General features: G+C 31.0%; 1 protein-coding gene across 4 annotated transcripts in view; it reads right to left on the bottom strand.

Moving 5' to 3' along the window:
• The window catches only part of LOC100212532 (titin), a 156,822-nt gene that overhangs the window by 78,635 nt on the left and 51,562 nt on the right, over nucleotides 1-26,625 (bottom strand). For all 4 annotated transcript variants that reach the window (XM_065798922.1, XM_065798920.1, XM_065798919.1 and 1 more), the window contains 4 exons: nucleotides 17,037-17,892; nucleotides 16,652-16,933; nucleotides 15,452-15,530; nucleotides 5,052-15,320 (listed from right to left, as the gene is read on the bottom strand). In XM_065798922.1, coding sequence (XP_065654994.1) covers nucleotides 5,052-15,320; nucleotides 15,452-15,530; nucleotides 16,652-16,933; nucleotides 17,037-17,892 — 11,486 coding nt within the window. The remainder of the gene's footprint in view (nucleotides 1-5,051; nucleotides 15,321-15,451; nucleotides 15,531-16,651; nucleotides 16,934-17,036; nucleotides 17,893-26,625) is intronic.

The following is a 26,625-nucleotide window of genomic DNA, read 5'->3' as shown; positions in this document are numbered from 1 at the left end:
AGGCTCTTGTGACTTCTGGAGAATCTTTAATAATATCAATAATTAGGGCAAACCTATAATTCCACCTCTCTTGTATGGTTCAGACTTTGTCACCTCACCTAAAGACAAAGCTGAATTGTTTTCTAAAAACTTTTCATCAATATCATCTCTTGATTCCACTAGTTGCTTTCTACCTGGTATTGCAAACAAACAGGTTGATCCATTGCTTCACATTCATATCACTCCAGCATCTGCATCTAAAGTGATTTCCTGCCTAGACTCTCCTACAGCTTGTGGCCCAGACAACATACCTGTTATTGTCTTGCAGAAGTGTTCTCTGGAGCTGTCGTCTATACTCTCAAAACTATTCGACAAGTGCTTATCAGAGTCTTGCTTTCCAGCCTGCTGGAAAGCAGCATCTGTTATTCCTATCTTCAAAAATTCTGGAGAGCGATCTGATTCGTCTAACTACCGTCCTGTTAGTCTTCTTCCTATCATAAGCAAGGTTTTTGAATCTTTAATTAACAAACACTTAATTTCTCATCTTGAATTTAATCACTTACTTTCTGACCATCAATATGGATTTCGATCTTCTCGTTCTACAGCTGATTTGTTAACAGTAATAACTGACAGGTTTTATTGTGCATTAGATAAAGGTGGAAAGGTTAAGGTCATCGCTCTCGACATTTCAAAAGCTTTTGATAAAGTTTGGCATGCTGGTCTTCTCTATAAGCTTTCTTCTTATGGTGTATCTGGCAACATCTTTAAGACCATCGAATCCTTCCTTTCCAATCGTAGCATAAAAGTTGTCCTCGATGGACAACACTCTTCTTCTTATTCTGTAACTTCAGGGGTTCCTCAAGGTTCCATCTTTGGCCCTATACTCTTTTTAATCTACATTAACAATCTTCCAGATATTTTCTCACCTAAGGTGGCATTGTTTGCTGATGACACTACCATTTATTCTTGTCGTGATAAGAAACCAATACCCTCTGATTGCTTGGAGGGAGCATTTGAGCTTGAAAAGAATCTTATTTCTGCTACAGCATGGGGCTCAAAGTGGCTGGTGAACTTTAATTCAGATAAAACTCAATTTTTTTCAGCCAATTGTTATCGCAATAATTTAGATCTTCCTATATTTATGAACGGTGATGTACTCGATGAGTCACCTACTCTTCATCTTCTAGGATTAACTCTTACTTCCAATCTTTCTTGGAAACCATATATCAAATCAGTTGCAAAATTAGCATCTGCTAAGGTTGCATCTCTTTATCGAGCTTGTCACTTTCTTACTTCGGATTCTATTCTCTATCTCTATAAATCTCAAATCCGGCCTTGTATGGAATATTGTTGCCATATCTGGGGCAGATCCTCTAATGATGCCCTTTCTCTTTTAGACAAGGTGCAAAAACGCGTTGTAAACATAGTTGGACCTGCTCTTGCAGCCAACCTCCAACCATTATCACATTGTCGCAATGTTGCTTCTCTTTCTCTTTTCTACAAATACTATAATGGGCACTGCTCTAAAGAGCTAGCGTCTCTTGTGCCATCTACTATAATTTATTCTTGTGTTACTCGTCATTCAATTAAGTGTCATCCTTTTTCTGTGACTGTTCCTAAGTGCTCCAAAAACGCTTATTCATCTAGTTTTTTTTCTCGAACATCAGCTCTTTGGAATTTGCTTCCTTCATCTTGCTTTCCTGACTCATATAATTTGCAATCTTTTAAGTCGTCTGTCAATCGTTGTCTTGCTCTACAATCTTCATCTTTTCTCTTTCAGTAACTTCCAACTTTAATTAGTGGCTTCTTGCAGCCTTGTTGGAAGCGAATATGTTTAAAAAAAAAAAAAGAAACTTTATTTGCTACTTATTTATTTTAAAAATTTTTTCTTCTCTAGCTTGTTTAATGGATAAGTCTTCATATATCTTTTTATAAACCTTCCAACATTAGATATAGGAATTCTTTTTAAATTAATTAAACTTTTAAGACTTGTTTGTAGCTAACTACATAATTACTTGATTAAAATATTGTTGTTATTTTTTTTTTGAATATATTAGTAATTTATTCTGAAATTAATTTCTGTTCATTTTTTAATAAATATAACCTAATACGAGAAACAACAAACCATACTTTTTTAATATTTTTATATATCGTGTTAACTGTCTATCCACCGATCAGAAAGTAAGTTATAAAAAAAAAAAAGTTAAAAAAACCTTACTTATGATAGGAAGAAGACTAATGGAACAGTAGTTAGACGAATCAGATCACTCTCAAGAATTTTCGAAAATAGGGATAACAGAAGCCGCTTTCCAGCAGGTTGGAAAACAAGACTCTAATAGGCACTTGTTAAATAGTTTTGAAAGTATAGACGACAGCTCCAGAGAACACTTCTGCAAGACTATAACAGGTATGTTGTCTGGGCCACATGCTGTAGAAGAGTCTAAGTAGGAAATCACTTTAGATACAGAAACTGGGGTGATATAAATGTTGAGCAATGGATCAACCTGTTTGACGGCTATACCAGGCAGAACGCAACTAGTGGAATCAAGAGATGATATTGATGAAAAGTTCTAAACAGATGTCTATTTTTAGGAGAATTGTTTTGCTGATAGATATGGAAGTAATGGATCAATTGGCAATTGCAGCAGCACAATGTGAGAAAAACCATGAAGAAGAGTGAGGCGTGACCTGGAATCGTCGAGAGGGAATAAAAGATTCCATGCCTGCATGAATCCACAAAATTATGTAAGAAGCACATTTGTCAGCAGGAAGACGAAAGATTTTTACCCAAAAGCCATCACAAAGAAAATCACGGAAAGAGTCCCAGTCAGTTTTAAGGTAGTTGTTAGAGGTACAATGATAGGAAGATTCAGATGATGAAGAAGAATGAGATAATAGTTTTAGAGAGATCAAACTATGATCAGAAGCATCTAAGGGCGAATGTGGAAAAACTGAGCACTGACTAGGATCAGAAACAAGACATAGGTCAAGTAGAGAAGTTAAATGATTTGGGTTTTCTGGAAAGCAAGTTGGAAAGTTGACTATTTGTGTTAGGGATCAAGAAAGGCAAAAGTTGTGAGCCTGCAGAGTCACTGACACTAGAGCCGAGCCATTCAGTGTGATGAGTATTAAAGTCACCAAGAACAACAATGTTGGCTAATGGATAAAGAGAGAGGGCTTGCTCAATATGATCAGATACAACATCAAAAAGAGTGCAGTCTTGAGATGAAGTGAGTGATATAGAACAAAGAGTAAGGCGATAGAGTGAAGTGGTGCTTAAGGTAAGCACATAAAGGAATAGCCAAACCCAGTTTCCCAACAAATGAGTGAATTCTTGCTCAGGCCAAGTATGTGACTATTGGAGTCTTAACAAATCAAACAAAGATAACCATCAACACTAAGATCACAAGATGAGACAGCTGAATTCAAATTAGTCTCACAGAGTGCAAGTAAGTCTGGTGAACTTTGCAAGAGATAAGACTCAACAGAAGAAAAGTTACTTCAAAGCCAAGAATATTAGTGAATGATAGGTTTAGAGAACTTGGTGGTGACGATGGTTTTTTATGTTTTATAGTTTTTGGTACTTTATTCATTTTTAAATTTGTTGAAGAACTTGACTCAAAGCATAGATAGTACCCAGAACACTGTTTAATAGCCCAAGCAAATGCCTCATTACTATTAATAAACCTTAAGTCGTAACAAAGGGCTCCAAATTAGCAATGCACACCAAAAGTACAAACAGGGACACCATCAATGCGCAACATGGCATTGTTAATACGTTGATATTTTTCAGCTGTTGATGGAATCAGCCTCTCTGAGAGCTACCACAGAGTTTGAGAAACCTGACTAGCAGCCTGCCTCAGAATCGTAAAACTGAGTTTTAGAGCTGTACCCTCATTAGGAGATAATAGAATGAGTTGCCTAGTCATATAAACAGAGACACAAGCAGAACTCATGCATTGAATCAAGAAGATCTAGCACTCAAAATCCTAAACTGGAAACAATGTATTAAAAGCACATCTGCGCCAGGCTAATAGATGAAGTAGGGGTGCAAGGCTGGTCAACAGATAGAATCTGTTTACCCCTTATTTTTCTACTAGTAATCGGTTAAATACACAAAATAAAATACACAAAACCAAAATATATTAAATATTAACAAAAAATTATGTATTGATATTATGTGCCCTACCTTTACATGTTTAAATACATTAATGGTAAAAATTTTATTAAATCATTTAACAACCTGTGTTGGAATATGCTGTGGTAGTGTGGCCTCCATATCTTGTTGGTAATATCAAAAAATTAGAAAATGTAGAAAAGTAAGTAACAAAGTTATTACCATTATTAGGCTAAATACAGTACCAAAATAGATTTGATGTACTTGGAATTACAAAGTTAGAGATGCATTTCGGAAACGCAATGAGCTAATTATTTCAGCCACTCAGGTTTATTATATTTATAGTTTTTAACACTATTTATAAGGCAAAAAACTATAACTTTATAAAACAGCAAATATATGCTATAAATTAAAATTAAGGAGATATTACCACAATGCAATTTTCAAGTAAAACTGTAAAATTTAATATAATTTTTAACATTACATAATTTTAGGTTTAAACAAATTAGATATTTGCATACACTTTGATCCACATTGTCTTATACAAAAAAAAAAACTGCAACTTTTTCTTGTTATTAGCACGGGTGTAATGGCTGCCATGAGTTCCATGTCAAACACTCACAAATGGCAGCAGCAGCGGCAGCTCTAAGTTCAATATTATAAGATTATTAAATACAGAGCAACTCTACAAGTTAAAAAAAACTCTTGCATTTATATAAAATGTGTAGCACTGAAAATACAACTGAATACAGCTCAGTAAAAAAATACAAACTATTTCCTACTGAGCTATTTGAAACATTACATTAATGACCAATTTGAATTCTTTGAACATTAATTTTTCAATATGGTTATTAGCAAAAAACTATGTAAAAAGTACACATAGAAAATATAAAACATAAGTACGCATGCAGAAAAACTTTAATGATACTGAAAATACATTCAAAGCAAAACTTACCTTGGAACAGACTTTTTATCATACTCTTTATTTGCACAATTGTTTACATTGATTTCAGATTTTACATTGATTTCAGAAATTCTTTCAAGAGTATCTGTTTGATCAGAAACTTCTTTTGATTGAAGTGACACTTCTTTTGATTGATCAGACACTTCTTTTGGTTGAACACACACTTCCTTTGATTGAACAGATACTTCCTTAGGTTGAGCAGACACTTCTTTTAGTTGATCAGACACTTCTTTTGGTTGAACAGACACTTCCTTTGGTTGAACACACACTTCCTTTGATTGAGCAGATACTTCCTTAGGTTGAGCAGACACTTCTTTTAGTTGATCAGACACTTCTTTTGGTTGAACAGACACTTCCTTTGGTTGAGCAGACACTTCTTTTGGTTGAGCAGATGCTTCTTTTGGTTGAACAGACACTTCTTTTGGTTGAACAGACACTTCCTTTGATTGAACAGACACTTCTTTTGGTTGAACAGAAACTTCTTTTGGTTGAACAGACACTTCGTTTGATTGAAGAGACACTTCTTTTGATTTAGTCATAAGTCCTTTTCCCTCAGAATTATCTATTGATTTAACAGAATCTTCTAATTTTGTTTTACCATCGATACTTAACACAAACTCTGCTTCACATTTTCCTACATCATTAGTAGCAACAACCTTATACTCTCCCACATAATCAAACGTAACTTTTTTTATATCTAAAGTTGTCAAACCACAAATATTTTTTATCAAAACATTACTGTTTGTCTTGATAACAGTATTTTTGAGATACCAATTAACATTGGGTTCAGGTGTTCCAATAACATTGCATGTAAATTTGGCACTTGATCCATGTTTAACATCTTTTCCTTGAGGCTTCTTTGAAAATGAAGGTGCAACAGCGTTTTGAATTAATCCAGGTTTCTTCAGCCTGTTTAACACTGAAGGAACTTGCTTTTTTTCAAAACCAATAGCTTCTACCTTAGTAGCTTGTTCAGAAACATTTTTGGAAGAAACTTTTTTTTCTTTTTGAAATTGTTTCTCAAATATTAAATCAATTGAATTTTCAATTGTAAACAATACTTCAATTCCTTCACATACAATTACTTGCTTATTGTTTGATAGACTCTCATTAATGCAATCAACAATCAAATCTTCTTTAGGTGTCTCAACTTTTAATGTAAACAAATGCTCATACTCCCCACTTTCATTAACAGCAATACAAGCATAGTTTCCTTCATCTTCTGCAGAGCAATTTAATATTTCTAAAGATGAATACCCATTTTCCACAATTATATCATATTTATTATTAGGATCTAAAAGCAATTCACCTTTAGCCCATTCTATAACTGGAGTGGGAATTCCTGTAAAGTTAACTTCAAAAAAAATGTTATTTCCATCTCTTACGCTAAAGTTATCATTTCCATCTAATGGTTGAATAAATGGTTTTTCAGCTATTTCAATAACTTTCACGAAGCAAAATGATGACACTTCACCAGCTGAATTAACTGCTTTGCATTCAAATGTTCCTTTATCTTCCACTTGTGCCTCTTCAATTATAACTGTCCATTCGTCTTCACTTTGACTTATATATATTCCATCAATATTTTGTAAGAGGCGCTTGTCTTTATAAAAATTAACTTTTGGATTAGGAACTCCATGTACGGTCACAGACAATATAATATCCTCACCTGCTATAATTTCCACATCTTGAAGTTCCTTTTCAAACACAGGAGCAGATGTAAATGGAATTACATCAACAACAACTTCGGCTGAAATTTTTCCACCTTCATTAAAAGCAGTACATGAGTAAACACCAGTATTTTCTGGAACACAATTACATATTTTCATTAACAACTGTCCAGAAACTTCTTCGAAATTTAAACCTTGTTCTTCCTTTAAATCTACACCATTGAATTTCCAAGTAACAAAAGGCTTTGGTGTTCCTACAACTTCAACACATAACACTAAATGGTCATTTTCTTTAACAGACACTGATTCTGGAAAATTAATGAAAGTTGGTGGAACAATTTTTTTAGATACATTTACTGTTGATATGGATGATTTTTCTCCTATTTTATTGGTTGCAACTACTTTGTACTTTCCTTGATCTGAAAGCTGAGCTTTGGAAAATATAAGAGAAAACTCATTATCATTTTGAATTATTTTTAAACTTTCGGTTTCAGTGATTTTATTTTGCATCTTAAACCAAGTACATACAGGTAATGGTTTGCCTGATACAACACACCGCAAACATGCTGTTTCACCTTCACATATATTTAAGTCTTGAATTCCCAACAAAAATATTGGGGGTTCTGTAAGTTCTAACACATTAAGCTGACAAACTGACATGACTTTTCCAGCTTCATTTGTTGCTTCACAAACAAGGTCTCCAGTAAAATCTTTTGTTATTGATTTAATGAACAAACCTGATTTTTTATTTGGATGAAAAGAAAATGTAACAAGAGCACTTTCTTCAAGCAATACACCATTTAAAAACCACTGCAGTTTTGGTTCAGGTTTGCCAGAAACCTTTACTGGAACATCAAGGTCATTACCTTCAATAATACTTACATCACGAAGTTTTGAAATAAATGAAGGGGGAACTAGTACTTCTTTAACCATAACAGTCCAAATGTTGCTACATGCCCCAGCACAATTGCTTACTTCTAGCTTGTATTGACCAGAATCAGATATGCGAGTATTAATTAGTTTATAGTTAAAAGCAAGGTCTTTTTCTTTTGTTGCATTTTGAATAGCTTTTCCATCTTTAAACCATTTTCCTATAAGAGGTACTGTCCCTGTGCACAAAGATGTTAATAGAATTTGCTGTCCCTCATACACAATGACATCATTGGATACACTTTCGAATGCAGGAGGGAATAATGGCACTTGTACCGTTAAATTAGCAGAATGAGAAATTTCACCTAACAAATTTTGAAGTATACATTTATATATACCTGAGTTTTGGACAGTCACATCTGGAATCACCAAAGAACATTCTAATACATTAGGATCTAATAGGTTTACAAAAATATTGTCTTTTAAGATAATGTTATTTTTATACCAGTTAACAGAAGGCAATGGTTTTCCAGTTACCTTGGTAACTATTGTGCATGTATCTCCTGCTACTATTGTTTTGTCTGTAAACAATTCAACAAATAATGGTGCTACTGGTTTCTCCTTAACTACAACATTGCAAGTAGATTCAGACTCTCCTGCAACATTCTTAGCAATAACTTTGTATATTCCAGCAGAACTAAGATCTACACTTTTACAAGTGAGTGAGTAACTATCTCCATTATTTTGAGTAGTAAATAGATTTGTTTCCTCTATAAGTGTACTATCTCCATTATTTTGAATAGATAGATTTGTTTCCTCTATAAGCATATTGTTTTTAAACCACAAAACAGTTGGATCAGGATAAGCTTGAATCACAAATTGTAGAAGAAGAATATCTCCTTCAGTTAATTCAATTTCTTTAACTTCATTTAAAATACTAGGAGATTTTTCAAGTCTTTTAACATCTACAGTAAAATGAAAAACAGTTTCACCATGCTGATTTTTTGCTTTAACTAAATAATTACCAGTATGAGATAACTCAGCTATAGGCTTGCACAAAAAGCTCACTGAACCATCACAAGATTCTATAAAGTTTATCCTTTGTTCATTTTTCAAACATTCTAAAGAAGGTAGTGGGTATCCATAGACATTACACTCAACATTAAGATTATCTCCTTCTAAAACAACTACTCCCTCAGCCATTTCTAAACGAGGAGAAGAAGGTTGAGGCACAACTGTTACAACAGCTTGGCATGTATCTTCTCTTAGTTTATTGTGTATTTTACAAGTATAGACACCAGCATGATCAAGATTGGATTGATTAATTTTTAAAATAATCTTATTTTCTTCAATTGATATGTTTGTGTTATCACTTTCAGAAAGCTTGGTATTATTCTTATAAAAAGATACTCGAGGAGGTGGATTTCCATCTACTGATACTTCAAGTTGTATGCAATCACCAACAACTGCAGAAATATCTTTAAGTTTTTGACAAAACACTGCTGGTTTTAGAGCTTCTTCTACAGTTAATACTGCTGAAACCTGAACGCTTCCTACCTCATTAAAAGCCATGAATTTATACTCTCCCATATCTTCCAGAGAACAGTTTTTTAAGCAAAAGTAAAAAGTCTCCCCATCAAATGATAAACCCTTCGAAACTCTTTCAGAACTAAGTTTATTAAAATCATTAAATGTAGTTTCAGAGATTACCTTATTTTGAAAAGAAACATTTATTGTAGGTCTTGGTTTGCCACTAACACTAAACTTGAAATTTACATCTTCACCTTGTGTAACACTAATATTTTCAGGAATAATGTTAAATTCTGGCATTGTTTTTTTTAATTGCAATAATAAAATTCCTTTACTCCATATCTCGCCAGCAGTATTTTCAGCTTTTGCAGCATACTCTCCTTCATCATTTAATGATAAGTTTAAAATTTTCAAACAATAAGAACCTCCAACAATATCAATAAAAAAATGTTCATTACTTATAACTTTAACACCGTTTTGATAGAAAGATACATCAGGCATTGGATTGCCTGTTGCAGAGACTAAAAGCTCTAGATCATCTTCTTCTATAGCTTGATAAGAAGCCTTTAGGCAAGTTGAAAAAGTTGGTTTACTAAATGGAGAAGGAACAACATCTGCTATTTTATCATTGTTGTCTATAGTATCTGAAGAATCAACAGTCAGAACAGCAGTACACGATTGGGAATTCTTTTCATTAAGTATTTCACACCGATATTTACCACTGTCCTGATGGGTACACTTAAGGACTATACATACACATCGCTCCACTTCATCAATTATCTTATACTTCTCTGACTGATCTATATACTCATTGTCTTTGTACCAATCCACTTCCACAACATCTCCTTTAAAAGTAACCTCAAAGACAGCATCCAATCCTTTTGCTACAGTCATATCAGATAATTTTTTTACAAAGTGAACATTTTCATTGATTTGTAAACAAACTGAAAAAGATGCTGAGCCTTCACTGTTAGTGGCAGTTACTTTGTAAATTCCTTCATCAGATTTTAAAAGATCTGGTATCTTCAAGGTTCCTTCTCCATTTGCAGTATTATAAGTTGTTAATATTCCTTGTGGCAGAAGTTTATCATCTTTTGAAACTTCTATTATTGGAAGTGGCTTTCCAATCATAATAAAATCCATTACAAATGTATCATGAACAGAAAGTTCCATTTCAGGAGAAGGTTTCTTTTTAAACAATGGCACAACAAGAGCTTCCTTAACTTCAAGTTTGCAATCAGTGCTTGTACAGCCAGCTTTATTGTTTGCAACACATGTATAAGTACCTGCATCTAACAAACTTACATCTGTAATTTTTAAAGATTCGATCTGACCATCAGTTAACATTGAAATATTAAATTTAGACTCTAACAAATTGTTGTTCTTCAGCCAGGATAGCTTGGGTTTCGGAATTCCATCTACACTTACTTTAAACTCAACAGTTTCTTTGCAATAGACTGTCATGTCAGATAAGAAAGTCTTGAAAACTGGTGGGGAAGTCATCTCTTCAACAGTCACTTTAGCCTTAGAAACAGATTCTCCAGCTGTGTTTTTTGCAACAACCTTATATATACCATTGTCATCAAGTGAGCATTGAGGAATGGTTAAAAAGTACTGAAAATTCTCAGAAGAAAGTAAATCGCCTTCTATCACTTTTTCATTTTTGAACCAACAAATAGTTGGTTTAGGCTTTCCCTTTACCTCAACACATAACAACAATTTCTCTTTTTCAACAATTATAACATCTTTCAATTTTTGCATAAAAGCTGGTCTTAAATTTATCTCTTCAATATCACACAAAATTGTACAGCTCACAAAACCAGCCTTATTAGTAAGCTTGCATGTATATGTTCCAGAATCTGATAAACTAACACTTTTCACAGACAAAGATGATTTACCAGGTTCATTATTTATCTCAGCATTGCCAGAAATTTTCTCCCCATTAAGCAACCATTCAACAAGAGGCTCAGGTTTACCACTGAAACTTACATGCATGACCATTGGACGACTTTCAATTGTTTTTATGTTCTTAGGAACATAGATAAATACTGGAGATTTAGTTTCTTCTACAATTTCAACTTTACAAAATGTTTCTGATGTGCCGGCAATATTTGACGAGATTGCTTTGTAAATGCCACTATTCTCAAGCTTGCAGTTCTTAATTTCTAGTATATTTAAATCTTTTTCTGTTCTCATTTTAATCGAATTGGAAGATTTTAGAGGTTGGTCATTAAAATACCATTCAATAAAAGGTCTTGGTTTTCCGCTTGATGAGACTTTTAACTTTAGATCTTTTGATTCAATAAATGTGCTATCAGCCAAGCCAATTGAAAATTGTGGAGCAATAACTGTTTCTTGAACCTTAACTGTTCCTGTACAAGTTGCAGTTCCTTGACTGTTTCGTGCAATGCATTTATACATTTTTCCATCTTTAAAATTACAATCAATTATTTGTAATGAATAACAACCAGTTTCTTTATTGGCTGTTATACTGACACGATCATTTGCTTGCAAAATGCGATTATCTTGATAAAATAGTATATCTGGTGGTGGCTGACCACTAACTTCAACATTTAATTTTATTGAATCCCCTTCAGTGACAACTTGATCTTGAAGTTTTAATCTCCATTCAGGTTTAGTTAATTGAGAAGCAACATCAACTTTTATATCACACTTGGCAAATCCATTTATATTTTTTATTTCACAAATATAATTACCAGAATGTTGAATATTAGCATTAGCAACTTTCAATGAACATATATGGTCTTTAGTTTCTAGGGAATAATCTTCTCCATTTCTAATCTCATTACCATCTTTAAACCAAGTTATGGATGGCTCAGGATAACAATCATTAAATCCTAGTAACAAAATTAATGGTTTACCGGCCAAAAATTTACAATCTTTTTGAGTGTCTACAAAACTTGGTATTTGTTTATTATCTATAAACAAGAGATCTTCTGGCATCTTTGGTTCACAATTCAAAGATTCTTCACAAACTAGATGATCTACGTCACTGATGAATTCCTTAATAACTTCTTTTATATCTTCTGTAACTAATTTTTCAATAACTTTTAAACTTTCTTCTTGTTCTGGTTCATTTTCATCATCTGAAGAAAACTCACTTTCTTTATTTAGTTTATCTTTTGTTGAAGTATCTTTAGTTAAAGATCTTCTTTTCTTAGGTTTAATTAAAGACGGTCGTCGAGCAGGCAAATCATCTGAGCTTGATGAACTTGAATTTATTTCTTCTTTTGTATCAGATTTCCGACGATTTCTTTCTGCAATTATTGTCTTTTCAACAACTTCTAACTCAGATATATCATCAACTAAAAGTTCTATTATGCATGAGTCTTCACCTGCTACATTGGTTGCTACAAACTTATAAATAGATTCATCTTGAACAGTTGATTTTGGAATAACCATTGCGTATAAACCATCTAAATAACTTGTTTTGAATCTTGTTGGTAGTTGAAAGATTTTATCTGCTTTGAAAACATCTATTTTGGGCTGAGGATTACCTGAAACACTAAAGTAAAATTTAACTTCCTCTCCTGCAGTTACATGAAGATCAGAGCAAACATTTGAGATATTTGGTTTTTCAACATCCCCTATAATTTTAACTGAATCCTCAAGTAGATCTTCAATAAGGCATTCACAAGAAATACTTGTTTCTCCATGTTTGTTTTTTGCAACACATTCATACTCTCCACTGTCAGTTTTTAAAGAATTTTTTATTTGCAAAAAACACTTACCTGTTACAGATTTTGAAACAATTTTCACATGGCTGCAGTTATATAAACGTTTGTCTTGTTTGTACCACGATATCTCTGGAAATGGGTCACCAGTCACAATAGCTTCTAAATAAAATTGGTCACCTACTTTAATTTGACAATCATGAAAACTTTGTAAAAATTTTGGTGCATTTGAAGATTTTATGGATATAAATTTTGGCTCTTTAAAGCTTTTGGAATAAGCTAAGCTACCAACTTTTTTTTCAGTGAGCTCTTTGAAACTTGTTGAATATCCAATATGTTGTTTTTGTTGAGTTACATTAACCTCTATGTCAGAGTGGATGGTTAATAAAGTGTTTGAAGCTTGACACTTAAAGAAAGAGTCACTGAAATTCACTTTCAATATTGTAAAAGAAGAATAACAAGTATTATTTTCATCAATGTTTTCAATTAGATAGTTCTTACTATTTGTAATTGGTTTATCATCTTTATACCAGGTTATATTTGGTGTCGGAACACCACTTGCTTTCATAGAAACTACTAATCTCTCTCCTTCGCACACAGAATACTTTTTTTCACATTCAAAAAATTCAGGAGCCATTTCACACACTTGTACATTAAGATTTCCGTGAGTAATATCTTCACCTTCACTATTAGTAGCAATAGCCCAATACTCACCTGCATCATCCAATTGAATATACTTCCATAATAGGGTATGATTAAATTGATCATGAAGGATTTGAAGCCGAGATGTAGGTTCAATAACAGTTCCATTTTTGTAAAACAGTACTTCTGGATTTGGCTGGCCTGTAGCAATAACATTCAGTTGTAAGTTTTTCTTATTAACTGCAACAATGACATCAGATAAAGGTTTGATAAATTTTGGAGAACTATTTCCTTTGTTAACAGCCATATTACATTCACACAAACTTTGACCCATGTTATTTTGGGCAAGACATTTGTAAACACCACTATCATCTTCAGTTACACCTTCAATTACCAAAGAAAATGTATTTCCATCTTGTTGGTGTTTAATTTTGTCACTTTCAGATATTGGATCACCTGATTTGAACCATTGAACAATTGGCAAAGGTGTACCTGTAATGATTACATCCAATTTTACAATGTCACCTGTTACTGCTTTTATATCACAAAGTGGTTGTGGAAATCCAGGCATGTTCTCCTCAGTATCAAGATTGATGTTCATAACACAAGCTGACTCACCAGCATCATTAAATGCAGCACATTTATACATACCAACATGAGCCATACTGCAGTGTGCAATTTTTAAAAAATATGCATTACCTTCTTGTATAAACCTGTAGTCTCTATCTTCAGTAATTGATCTATTGTTTTTGTACCACTCAACAGTGGGTGTAGGCTTTCCTTTGATAATAGCATGTAACTGACAAGATTCACCTGGTACAACTTCTATGTCTTTAGAATGCTCAATAAATTTTGGAGCATATATACTTTCATGCACTTTTATATGTCCAGAATAACTCGATTCTCCAATAAAATTACTAAGTTTACAAGTATATAATCCTGAATCAGTAACATTTGATATAGGAATAATCATTTTATACCTATCCATAATATTTTCAAACTTGTAGTTGTTATCATTTTTATATATTTCTTCATGATTATGAAACCACTGTGCATTAGGTATAGGATTTCCAATAGCTCTAACTTGAAGCGTGACAACATCACCTTCATTGACATCTTTATCTCCAAATCCATGAATTATTTCTGGTGGCCCTTCTTTTTCATGCAGTGAAATGTCAACTGGAACAATGCTACCTCTGTGAGTGTTTTCATTGCATACCCTTAACAACATGGAGCACTTTGCCTCACCAAAAGAACTTGTAATAACACATTCATAGACACCAGCATCATCTTCAGTAACTTCTGGTAAAACCATTTTACACTTTGAATCAATTATTTCCATTTCAACACCGTAGTCCTTTGTTAAATGAATATGATCATGGTACCAGTTAATTCGGACTTGTGAATCACAAGAAAAATGCACTATGAATTCAGCATCTGTATTTTCATTAACATCTAACACTTCTCTAAATGAAATTATTATAGGAACACTGCTTTTTATATGATCTTGAACAACAAGTGAACAAATACATTCATTACTGCCTGCAGAATTAGATATTAAACATTTAACAATCCCTTGATGCTTGGCTGTTACATTAAAAATATTAAGGGTATGAGTGTCTTTTGATGAGGAAATAACTATATTTTCTTCAGTTGCAAGTTGCTTATTGTTTAAAAACCATGAAACAGTTGGGTCTCCTTTAACACAAACCGAAAATAAACATGTTGAATTTACAGAAATAACAGCATCTTTCAAAGTACTTAAAAAAGTTGGTGGACTGGAGACAATTGGAGAACATTCAACAACATCTTTTGGTAACTTAAAAGTAAGCTTTTGACCAACAACAACAGAACTAAAATAAAATAAAAATAAGTAAAAAAAAAGCAGTACCATTATATTAACTTAAATCTCTAACCAATCATTATTCATCTCTAAAAAATCATTAATTTATCATTTAAAAACACGTAAAAAAATATCAGAAACCTTGGTGAAGGGATTGAAGCTGATTTGATACAATCCTCTGAGTCAAAGTCACTTAAACCACTCATTGAAGATTCATCAGCTAAATTGAGGAATAACATTGTTGAAAGTTAAACTGATTATCAATGACTAATACTTATTATTCGTTGATTTTTGAAATAAAACTAAAATCTTTAATACTAAAATCATAAAACTTAAATCTTTAACTAGATAAAAGTAAGATTGCAAATTTTTTCAGTCTCCTGTTTGACACATTAATGGCAAAATATTTGCATTAGACTAAAACAATTCAGTGGGTTGAATGATGCAATCAATAGTTTTAGATAATTAAACATTTTTTTTGAAGAAATGCTAAAGCAAAACAATGGTTTTAAAAATACTATGCACTCTGGGTAATCAATTATTATTGACTGGTATGCTAAATTTAAATGCGTTTGTCCACTAATGATGCTAAGCACCCAGGTTGCACTAATATCAACAGTTATTGTAAAAACATTAATAGTCTACAAAATAGTAAAGTAAGGTAGTGTGTTCACAATTAAAAAAAAACTGTAATCTAAGTTGCATAGTTCATAGTGGATGCAGCTTGATCAGACTAAAAAAAATGCATCAATAACTAAGAGCAAAGTTTAAAGCTGTTCAAACAAGATAGAAAAGATCACTTGCATCAATATACAAGAATAGATGAAACTAGATACACAACTAAACTAAAAAGATCAGCTGCAGCCAGTGTCCAAATACAGATTCCATAACTAGTTGAGGTTATAGAACCTATATTTTGAAAAAAAGTGGTGTTTTGTTTAAGAAAAAATACCAATACCAAACACTACAGGACAGCATCAGGTTGATTGAGTGTAAAAATTAAAAAAAGTTTACACAAAAAAGTTTTATTTAACTTCATGTCACATGGCATTGAATTGCTAAATACAGCAAGTCAATAGAAAATAATTAATTAAATGAATTATGCTTTGAACTGCATCCTCAACCACCATACTCTCCAGATGTTGTCCTCAGAGACTATTGATATTAATTGTACCTCACAGAGTTGAAATAAATATTTAACTCTTGAAGAAGAGTATGTTATTAATATATAAATAAATTTCTAAACAAAAAGTTTTTCTAAGTTTATATCAGAGACTTAATGAGCAATGAATTTATTTAAAATAGAAAAAACAATTTCACAAGCATAAAGTAAAATGTTACATTGAACAATGATTTCAGCTTGACAGCTGGCAGATCCAAGTGCATTCATGACCTTTACAGTATATATACCCTCATCGTCTATTAGAGCTGGGGATATCTTCAACATAACAATGTCATCTTTTTGAGAAACTGAATGGTTAATATCATTACGAACAGGAAGCCCATCCAAGTACCATTTCACTTCTGGTTTAGGATATCCATCAATTTTAACAGATAGTATAGCAGTGCTTCCTTCCACTACAGAGCATGGTGTTAGAGGAGTCACAACTTTTGCAGGTTTCGCTAAAATAAAAAGAAGGCAAAAATAAAATCAGATTTAAAAGTTTTTTTTTGTATAAATCTATATTTAAATATATATTTTTAAAGTATAAAACTGTAGGTTAACCTTTTTCAGATATAAGATCTTTGTCAGCATCTTCTTTTTTTTGTAAAGAAAAAGTTGGTACCCAACCTCTATTTACCTCTATTCCAAGCTTACTCATCGCTGCAACATAACTTCTTTCCCCTTTTTGTTCTAACACAAAGACCTCAGAACCTAAATGTAAACTTAATTCATCTTTTGTTTTAGCTGTATAACCTTGTGCAATGATATACTTGTTTTTAAAATTTTTTAACTCAGAACTAGAATCTTTATTTTCAGAAACAATAAACTCTTGTGGAGAACTTTCAATATAACCTTCATCTATACAATCAATTAAATTTTGTTCCTCCCCAGATTTGTATAGTGTAGCATTTTCTACTGAAAATTTATTGTTTTCTTCGTTTTTTATCAGTTCAATGCTTGATTCTACTTTAAAGTCAGTTTTTGGTTCTTGATATTCATGGGAGATAACTTGGCATTCAGCTTGTGATTCTTGGCATTCAAGTTGTGGTTTTTCAATTTTCATTATTGGAGAACTGTGTGTTATTTCTTCAGATAAATGTTGATTAGATTCTGTACCATTCAAATTTAACAATATAGAGGTCAGCTGATCATTTTCTAAATTACAATAATTGGTAGCAAAATTTGCATCATCTAAATATTTGTTCTGTCCTACAGGAACAAGCATCATCATTTTTGATGACTCATCATTTTTCACAAGCTCAATTTCTTTTTCACATTTAAAGTTTTGTTCATTTTTTTCTTGTTCATTCTGCTCAACTTCTTCTATTAATGATTCGTTGGTTTTTTCAAACTTCTCAAAACTTTTTATGTCAACTTTCACAAAATTTTGAACATCTTTTAACAACTGCACAACAATCTAAACATTAAAATGCCTAACATTAACATTTTTATCACCTAATCATTTGATGTTAATTATTTGACATCAAACAATTTATCTTTCATTGATTTATTTTAATTTTTATATTTAAATTTATTTTCAATACCATTATTCAACTGTTTTGTATAATTTTAATATAATAAGTAACAGGTGGTAACTGAAAAAAGAAACTAGATTTAAAGACACATCTTCTTTAAGGTATAAGGTAAAACAAAAAGGAAAAACGTTTTAGAAAGCATTTTTATTCCAGTTTTTATCTAAATAATTAGTTATTTTCAATTAAACTATTCCTTCTAACTTTATCATATGGGCCTGGTAAAGACTGAGCTAAACTCCATATGAGCTCAATATCATTTTTTTTAAGGCTATGCTTAATTGTAAAACATAATTTTTTAAGATTTTTTGCATGCCAACTGTTCTTGCAGACAAGACCTTTCAAAATACTCTGAAAATTTTCAATACAACAACATTCTGGCAAGTTTGCAGGATTATCCGCTATCTCAAAAAAATGCACTTTTTCTTGTTTAGGTAAGTGATCACTGTTTTTGCATAGTGAGATAATGCCAAATCAGACCAGAATACATATGCACTATCTGAATGATACTTGTCAATGAATGGAATTTTCTTAAGTAGATTTTTAACCTATTTAAGCAAATATATTAAGAAGAGACTTATAGGGCTGAGAAATGCCATTTTTAGAACAAGCAATCCATAGAAGTAATTTTTTTTAAACTTTTGTTTTGTTTGCTAATTAAATACAGATGGAGTAGACTTTACTTCGCTAGTATAAAACATATTGTTTCCATTGATACTGGAGTGATTTAACATGAAATAAGATTCATCATCAATGATTGGTTGGCAAAATTAGAGTTTCTAAAACAATCAAATGCACTTAGTTCTGCTTTTTGCTGGTCAGAACGTTTTAAAATTTTCTTTTTTTTTTCTTGGTTTAATTTTTGTCTTTTTTTTAATGTTTGACTTATGTGTGCTGAGAACAGTTGAACTTTTTAGCTGTCATTCATTGAGCCATTCATTGAGAAACTCTGTTTTTAAGGTCAAACATAAGTTTGAGCATTGTTTGTTTAAATTTTATTGTTTAATGTTTGCTTGAACTCTTTGGTTACCAGATTCACTTTCAGCACATTTAATTATCTTGTAGATAGCACTTTTAGATATATTATTAAATATAGTTTTAAAGTGGTTGTTAATGAACTTTTTATCAACAGTTCTGTAATTTAAATAAAATTCATACACATGCTTTCTAATCTATAAAAAAATAAAAAACATAAATATTTAAAATCTTTAGTAAAAATACTTTCTAAAATATTTTTCCTTTTTGTTTTAAATTATACCTTCAAGGGGTGTCTTTAAATCCAGTTGCATTTTTCAGTTATTACCTACCCATTAATTATTTCCTTTATTTATCTTCAGCTTAAACAATTCATCCACAAAACTTATTTCAAATTGCAAAAAAATATTCAAAATTTGTTAAAAAAAAAAATCAAAAAACTAAACATATATATGGTGTACAGATATAACATGACATGATTAATAAACACGACAAAAACAACAAAACGAACATGACAAATGATTTGAAAAAATTGTAAGATTAAGACAACATTTTCTACCTTGCTGGCATGACATTAGAAAAAAAGACTAAGGAAAGTGCAATGATAGTTAGACTGGATTATCTACTACTACTTGGATCCTTGTCAGGATCCAAGTAGTAGTAGATAGAGCAGTTGCTTTTTAATCAAAAAGTACCAAATTTGACCTCCACCATGTCCCTAGCAAAACAGCACTCAACTGGTTTCTCCACTCATAGGCCATTATTGTCATGCAGAGGTCATGTTTGTCACACAGAGGCCATGTTTGTGTTTCATATTTTCATGTTTTGGAGTTAAAGAGTTGCAAATTAAAAAAAACTTTTTTTAATTTTATTTTAAAAATATTTTTTAAAAAGTAATTTAAAATTTATTTAAAAATATTTAGGCATAAGTGAATGAAAATTTGAAAAAAACTATTTTTTTAAATCAGATAAATTCCTTACTAATACTAAACATTTTCTATGGCTGGATAAATGCTTTTTTAAATGCTTTTAAAAATAAAGTGAAACCTCCTTGATTGCAGTCATCACTTGGGACTTGGGGAGTTCAGTAAATAGAAATAAAAAAAAAGTAGTAAAGAGGGCAATTGCCTGTTCTATATGTTGGGGCAACTGTTTCAATATGTATAAATGTATCTCTATATTCATGTATGCATGTATAAATATGTCTATATTTATTTATGTATATATGTCAATATGTATAAACATATGTCTATTTGTATGTATGTATCTAAATAAGGGTAAATGTATCTAATAAAAAACTGCAGTTCATTTTTATAAATTCTAGTTTTATGAAACTTAAAAAGTAGGAAAAAAAAATTTTAGATTCCTAAGTACTTGGGAAGTGCTACATGTAAAATTGAAAACATTACTTTCTATACACTTTTTTATTTTTTCTTGTAAAGTAAGTTTTAAAAATCTCAAATACTCAAGATAAAGTATTTGTCTTATTTAATTTTTTTAAGTTTGCGTGTGTGAACTAAATCAAGGAGAAGAAAAAAGTAAGAAGAACTTTCAGATCAAAAATGAAATTTCCATCAGTCAAAAAAAATGACTTATACATTATGATGTCAAAGCAATTGTCTTACCTAAATGCAAAAGAATTTGAGAACAAATTGTTTGTTAACAAAATGTTTTTAAAATTTTTTTACCTAGAACTTATAGCAATATATTCATATTAAATCATATCAATAATATTTGCAAAAATCAACAGAGAGCTTCTAATATAAGGGAAAATATAAACATTTTTTACCAATAGTGCAACAGCATTATAGGTAATGTTATAAGTGTTTATAAACATTATTTTATAGGTAAAATAATGTTTTTGATGTAAATGTGTAACTTAAGTTAAGAAGAGTAAATGTTAGAAGGAGATGTTACAGATTTTTTAGCAGGGAAAGGATAATCTGAATCATTATATTGGATGATGTTAGTTGATGTTAGTTATATATTTTAATGGCATATTACACAAGCATATTGAGGAGGATATTAGTCAGAAAACTGCTATAGACTATTGCTATCTGTAACTAGACCAGAGTTTGAAACCAAAGATGATCTTCTTCTAGGCTTGTACCAACTGAGTAAGGGAAGCGATATGACTATAAGTATTATAAATTTCCTAGAATATTTTAAAATTGCTGACTCTTGTGTAGTATACTGTTCTGACACCACAATAAGTAATAATGGATGGAAATCTATTGTAATAACTATTATAGCAAAATTACTAGGTAAACCATTTCTTTGGTTAAAAAGCATAAAAAAATCACATATAGTATTTGTCTTCAAAGGTTGTTGTACTATTGTTAGGTGATCCTGATCTGAAAGCAGAAGCTAAGTTTTTAATTAAAAAGCTCTTAAAATCTCTAATTCTTGAGTTATCAGAAATTTCTGTAGAAGCTACCTTAGCTGCTATCATCTCCAGCGATAGCAGCAGATTGGAGAATAGATTTGAGCACTTAATTATGAAGTAGAATTTTTTTTCATACTTACAGGTCACAACAATTCTGTTCAAGAAAAGTATGCTAATATAGTATAAACTAATGTATACTAATATAGTATAAACATGTTAACTTGTGAAAATAACATAAAGTTCAGTCAATTCTAAATAATTGAAAAACTATATGCAGCACTTGCCAGGAAAACATAAAGATGAGAGAGTTCCAAAGCAAAAAATACATAAATAGTATTATTATTTATTATTATAAATAATAAATAATAATACTATTGTATATGAGAAAATACAAGATTTAGTAAAAGTATTGGAGCCTAACATAAAATACAAGATTTAGTAAGAAAGGACACAGAACCATTGATTTCTCTCGATAATATAAAGATGCTTGTTCTCTAGAAATTTTTGTGTTTTGAAAAAAATTATGATTAGAAATAGTATTCGCACAAAAAAAAATTAAATAAAAAAAAAGTCTTGACTTAATATGAAACAAAAAAAAAATGATTAAAGGTTGGCTGCAAGAGCTGGTCCAACTATGTTAACAATGCACTTTTGCACCTGGTCTGAAAAAGAGAGGGATCATTCGAAGATCGGCTCCAGATATGACAAGAGTATTCCATGCAAAGAGGGATTTGAGATTTATAGAGATAAAGAATAGAATTCAGAGTAATAAAGTGGTAAACACAATAAAGAATTGTAACCTTACCAGATGCTAATTTTACAATGGATTTGATATATGGTTTCTAAGAAAGATTAGAAGTATGAGGAAGTGAAAGTTGATCCTAGTATATAACTCATATATATATACTATATTTATGAGTTTTATACTATCTAGTATATATTATACTATAACTCATTGAGTACATTACCATTCATAAATAAAGGAAGATCTAGATTGTTGCAATTAAGAATAGCCGAAAAAAAATTGAGTTTTTTTTTAGCTAAAGTTCACCAACTACTAAGAGCCCCACAGCTCAAATGCCCCTAGTGATTGCTATCCCAGGATCCCTGGATTCCGAAATCCCTGGATTTTATGATAAATAAATATTACTTTATTGATACACATATGTTGTTGTTATTTTTATATATTTTTTCATTATGCTTTGTTTTGTTCAATCTTATAGGGAATCCTGGGATTATTATTAAGCAATCTTGGAATTTTGGGATTATAAAAAAGCCTTTTTTATAATCCTGAAATCCCGAGATCACCTAACATCAATTGCGGGATTACCTATAAGATTGAACAAAACAAAGCAGAGTAAAAAAATGTGTATCAATAAAGTAATATTTATTTAATAGAAAATTAGAGAAATTAATTTTAATTTCAGTTGTACAATAAAAAAGTTATTGAAAAAGTTTGATTTAGAAAAGAAAAAAAAGTGACAATCATTGCAATATATCATATTGATTAGCATATAAACAATATAAAAATTTAATACAATATCTTCTTTAAAAAAGAGATTGAATAAACATGACATGTGGATTTTACAGGTATAGTTAAATTTTCAATAACTTAGTGACTGTTGTTAGTTATTCTGTACTGTTCTGTAATTCTGCAAAATTAAAATAAAGTAGACTCTTAAAATTAAAAATTAAATAAGCATGATGTGTATGGATTTTACAATTAAAAGTAACTTAGCTGTTTGGAAATACTTCATTACGGGATGATAAAGGTCAGAGAGCAATGTGTAAATTCTTTAACTACAAGAAGATTATAAAAATTAGTGGTGGTTCAACAAAAGGACTTCATATACACAGATTGTCAGTGCACAATGTAAAGTTCAAAGGTCCAACCCAACCTAATATTACCAATAAAAAGAACTTCAAATAAACCACCAAAAAATAAATCTTAACCACTAACAGAATTTTTTGATTCTTCCTTTTCATAAATCAAAAAATTATTTTTTGATTTATGAAAAGGAAGATAAAACAACTCATGCTCTCCTAATGGCGTCTCAACAGATCGATATACCACTCTAATAATTATGTGATTCAGAAATCTACCAAAGTCAGTAAACACAATTCATAATCATGTAGTGGGTACAGCAAAAAAAGATTAGGTTTAGTTCATCAAATTGAAGCACGCGAGGAAATGGAATTTGGGATAGCAGAGAGATTTTCTATGTCTTTTGACAAATGTACCTCACTTTGAAATCATTGCTATATGAATATTAATGCTCATGGACAAAACTCTCACTTCTGGAGTTTAGGTTTAGTGTGAATAACAGGTTCAATACCAGCAGAAAAATGCATTAAACTATTAGAAAAAAAACTTAGAGAACATAGTCTTGATCTACACTGTGACTTTGTGGCTATAATGACCGACGGAGCTAGTGTTATGAAGTAGTTGGAAGGTTGCTGGCTGCTAATAAACTACTATGTTTTGCGCACACATGCAACTTTCTGTAATTAATGTTCTTTATAAAAAGAGGGAATTCAATGCAAATCAGCCAGAATTCGAAAATGAATTTACTGATGGTGATTTATCCAAGAATGAGGAAATCGATTTACTGGGATACAATTATGAAAATGTTACACCTAAAACTATTCTAATTGAATTTCATTAAAAGTCATAAAAAAAGTACCCAATTCGATACTAACAATTAGACAACCAGCTACCAAGAACAACATCTTACAAAAAAGTATTAAAGCTGATTTTGGAAAACAACTGTCTTTAATAATGGACTTTAAGACACGATAGAGCAGCCTTCTGTTAATGCTTTAACAATTTTACAAAGTAAAGAATTGTATACAAAAATCATTAATTGATATTTACCCAATCCAAGATAATTCTATAGCTCTGTCAAATGGTGAAGAGACAATGTTATCAAAGGTTATTACAACTTTAGTTCCCATTAAAGTAATGATTGAAGCACTTTGTCCCCAAGATTCTAATCTATTTACAGCCGACAATGCTATTAATTTTATGCTTACAAAATTAAAAGATTCTGACAACACAAGCAATGAAATGCGTACAGCTTTAGCAGTTCATATGCATGAACACCGCATTGATATGAGTGGATCGAATGAAAAAATAATTGCAGTACCTTCATTTTAAATTTTTAAAACTTTCGGTGTAATTGCTGGAAAGATTAAACGCTTCCTTTCCTGCTCTAGTAGAGCATCAATTAAGTTTGATATGCTCGGTTTAATTAAGGAACCTGAAATAGTACCTGAGTCTGTAAGTAATTCTTTGAGTATTGAAGAGGAATGTGTTGTGCTTCCTTAAGTTGCATTTCAAAGCACATAAAACATAATATATTTTCTTATTTAACTAACATAATTTCTTAACATTAATTTTTTTCTCTCATGCATGTAACTATGTAATGTAAACTGTCTTCATTTAACAAATTTGGTTAAAAATGTATTGTTTTTATTCTATTTAATACTATGTAGATGTTTTATCTGCTTTTCAATTTCGGGATCCTAGGATTGGTGCTTTTTTAATCCCAGAATCCCAGGATTAAGAAAGACCTCAGCGATTGCAATCCCTAAATGCTCCCTCCAAACATTTGGAGAGCATTGGTTTTTTACCAAGACAATAATAAATGGTAGTATCAACAGCGAACAATGCCACCTTTGATGTGACAATTTCTAAGGAGAACGTTAATGTAAATTAAAAAAAGTATAGGGTAAAGGATAGAACCTTCAACAACCCTAGAAGTTACAGGAAATGAATTAGAGTTCTGTCCATTAAGGACAACTTTTATACTTTGATTGGTAAGGGAAGATTCAAAAATCTTAAAGATGCAGTAGAACAAGAAGATTGAAATCCGTATTGATGATTAGAAAGTTATTATATTCAAGATAAGAGATTAAGTTTTTGTTAATTAAAGACTCAAAAACCTTTATAATAGGAGCAAGACTAATGAGATAGTAGTTAGACGAGTCAGATTGCTCTCTAAAATTTTTGAAAAAAGAGATAACAGATGCCGCTTTCCAGCAAGCTGGAAAACAAACTCTGATAAGCACTTATTAAATAGTTTTGAAAGTATAGACAACAGACATAGAACACTTCTGTAAAAATAGCTAGAATGCGATTAGTGGAATCAAGAGATGAGATTGATCAAGAGATGAGATTGATCAAAAGATGAGATTGATGAAAAGTTCTTAGTAAACAATTCAGCTTAATCTTTAGGTGAGGTAACAAAATCTGAGCCATACAAGAAAAAAAGAATAACAGATTTGCCTTTGTTTAAGACACTGTAAAGACACTGTTTTATAAAAGATATTTTATAAAAATATATAAATTCTTATATTTGCTCTGTTTTTTTAAAATAAAACTTTTTTGTTAATCATATGAAATATTTAAATACATTAGTTTTTCCTTCAAAGCATCATATTAGTGCAGTTGATGTTCTATTGCATTAATTTTCCTTCAAAGCATCATATTAGTGCAGTTGATGTTCTATTGCATTAATTTTCCTTCAAAGCATCATATTAGTGCAGTTGATGTTCTATTGCATTAATTTTCCTTCAAAGCATCATATTAGTGCAGTTGATGTTCTATTGCATTAATTTTCCTTCAAAGCATCATATTAGTGCAGTTGATGTTCTATTGCATTAATTTTCCTTCAAAGCATCATATTAGTGCAGTTGATGTTCTATTGCATTAATTTTCCTTCAAAGCATCATATTAGTGCAGTTGATGTTCTATTGCATTAATTTTGAAGTGCGGCTGTGTAAGTAGTGGGTTTGAATTTTCCATTGGGAATAATTTTATTTAATTTTAAATGTTAAAGCAGTTTAATGTTTTTTTAAATTTTAAAGCAGTTCAGTGTTTTTTTTTTGTTGTTTAATTATAGTTACATTACATTATGTTGTTGTTAATTGTTATGTTGTTGTTAGTTGTTATGTTGTTGTTAGTTGTAGCTTATATAAGTAGTTGAGTGTAAATACATTGACTGACTTAAATAGGGATAAGCAAAAATAATAAATAAAAAGTTAAACTAAAAAATTCTTATCAACTTAGGAATTGCATGTTAATAATCTTTTTTCTATTTTTACCATAGTCATTGCTATTTTGTCACTTTGAAAACTTTAAGTAGATAAAATAAATAATGCAAATTTTACAAAATAAATTTGATATAATATATTCCTACATGGACAAATAATATATATTTCATTAAAATGTAAAAGTACGCTAACATTTTAATAT

The sequence above is a fragment of the Hydra vulgaris genome, chromosome 06, assembly GCF_038396675.1.
Source record: "Hydra vulgaris chromosome 06, alternate assembly HydraT2T_AEP".
In the NCBI taxonomy this organism is placed as follows: Eukaryota; Metazoa; Cnidaria; class Hydrozoa; order Anthoathecata; family Hydridae; genus Hydra; species Hydra vulgaris.
The sequence above is the reverse complement of the archived record's forward strand: the minus strand, read 5'-3'. Positions and strand labels throughout refer to the sequence as shown.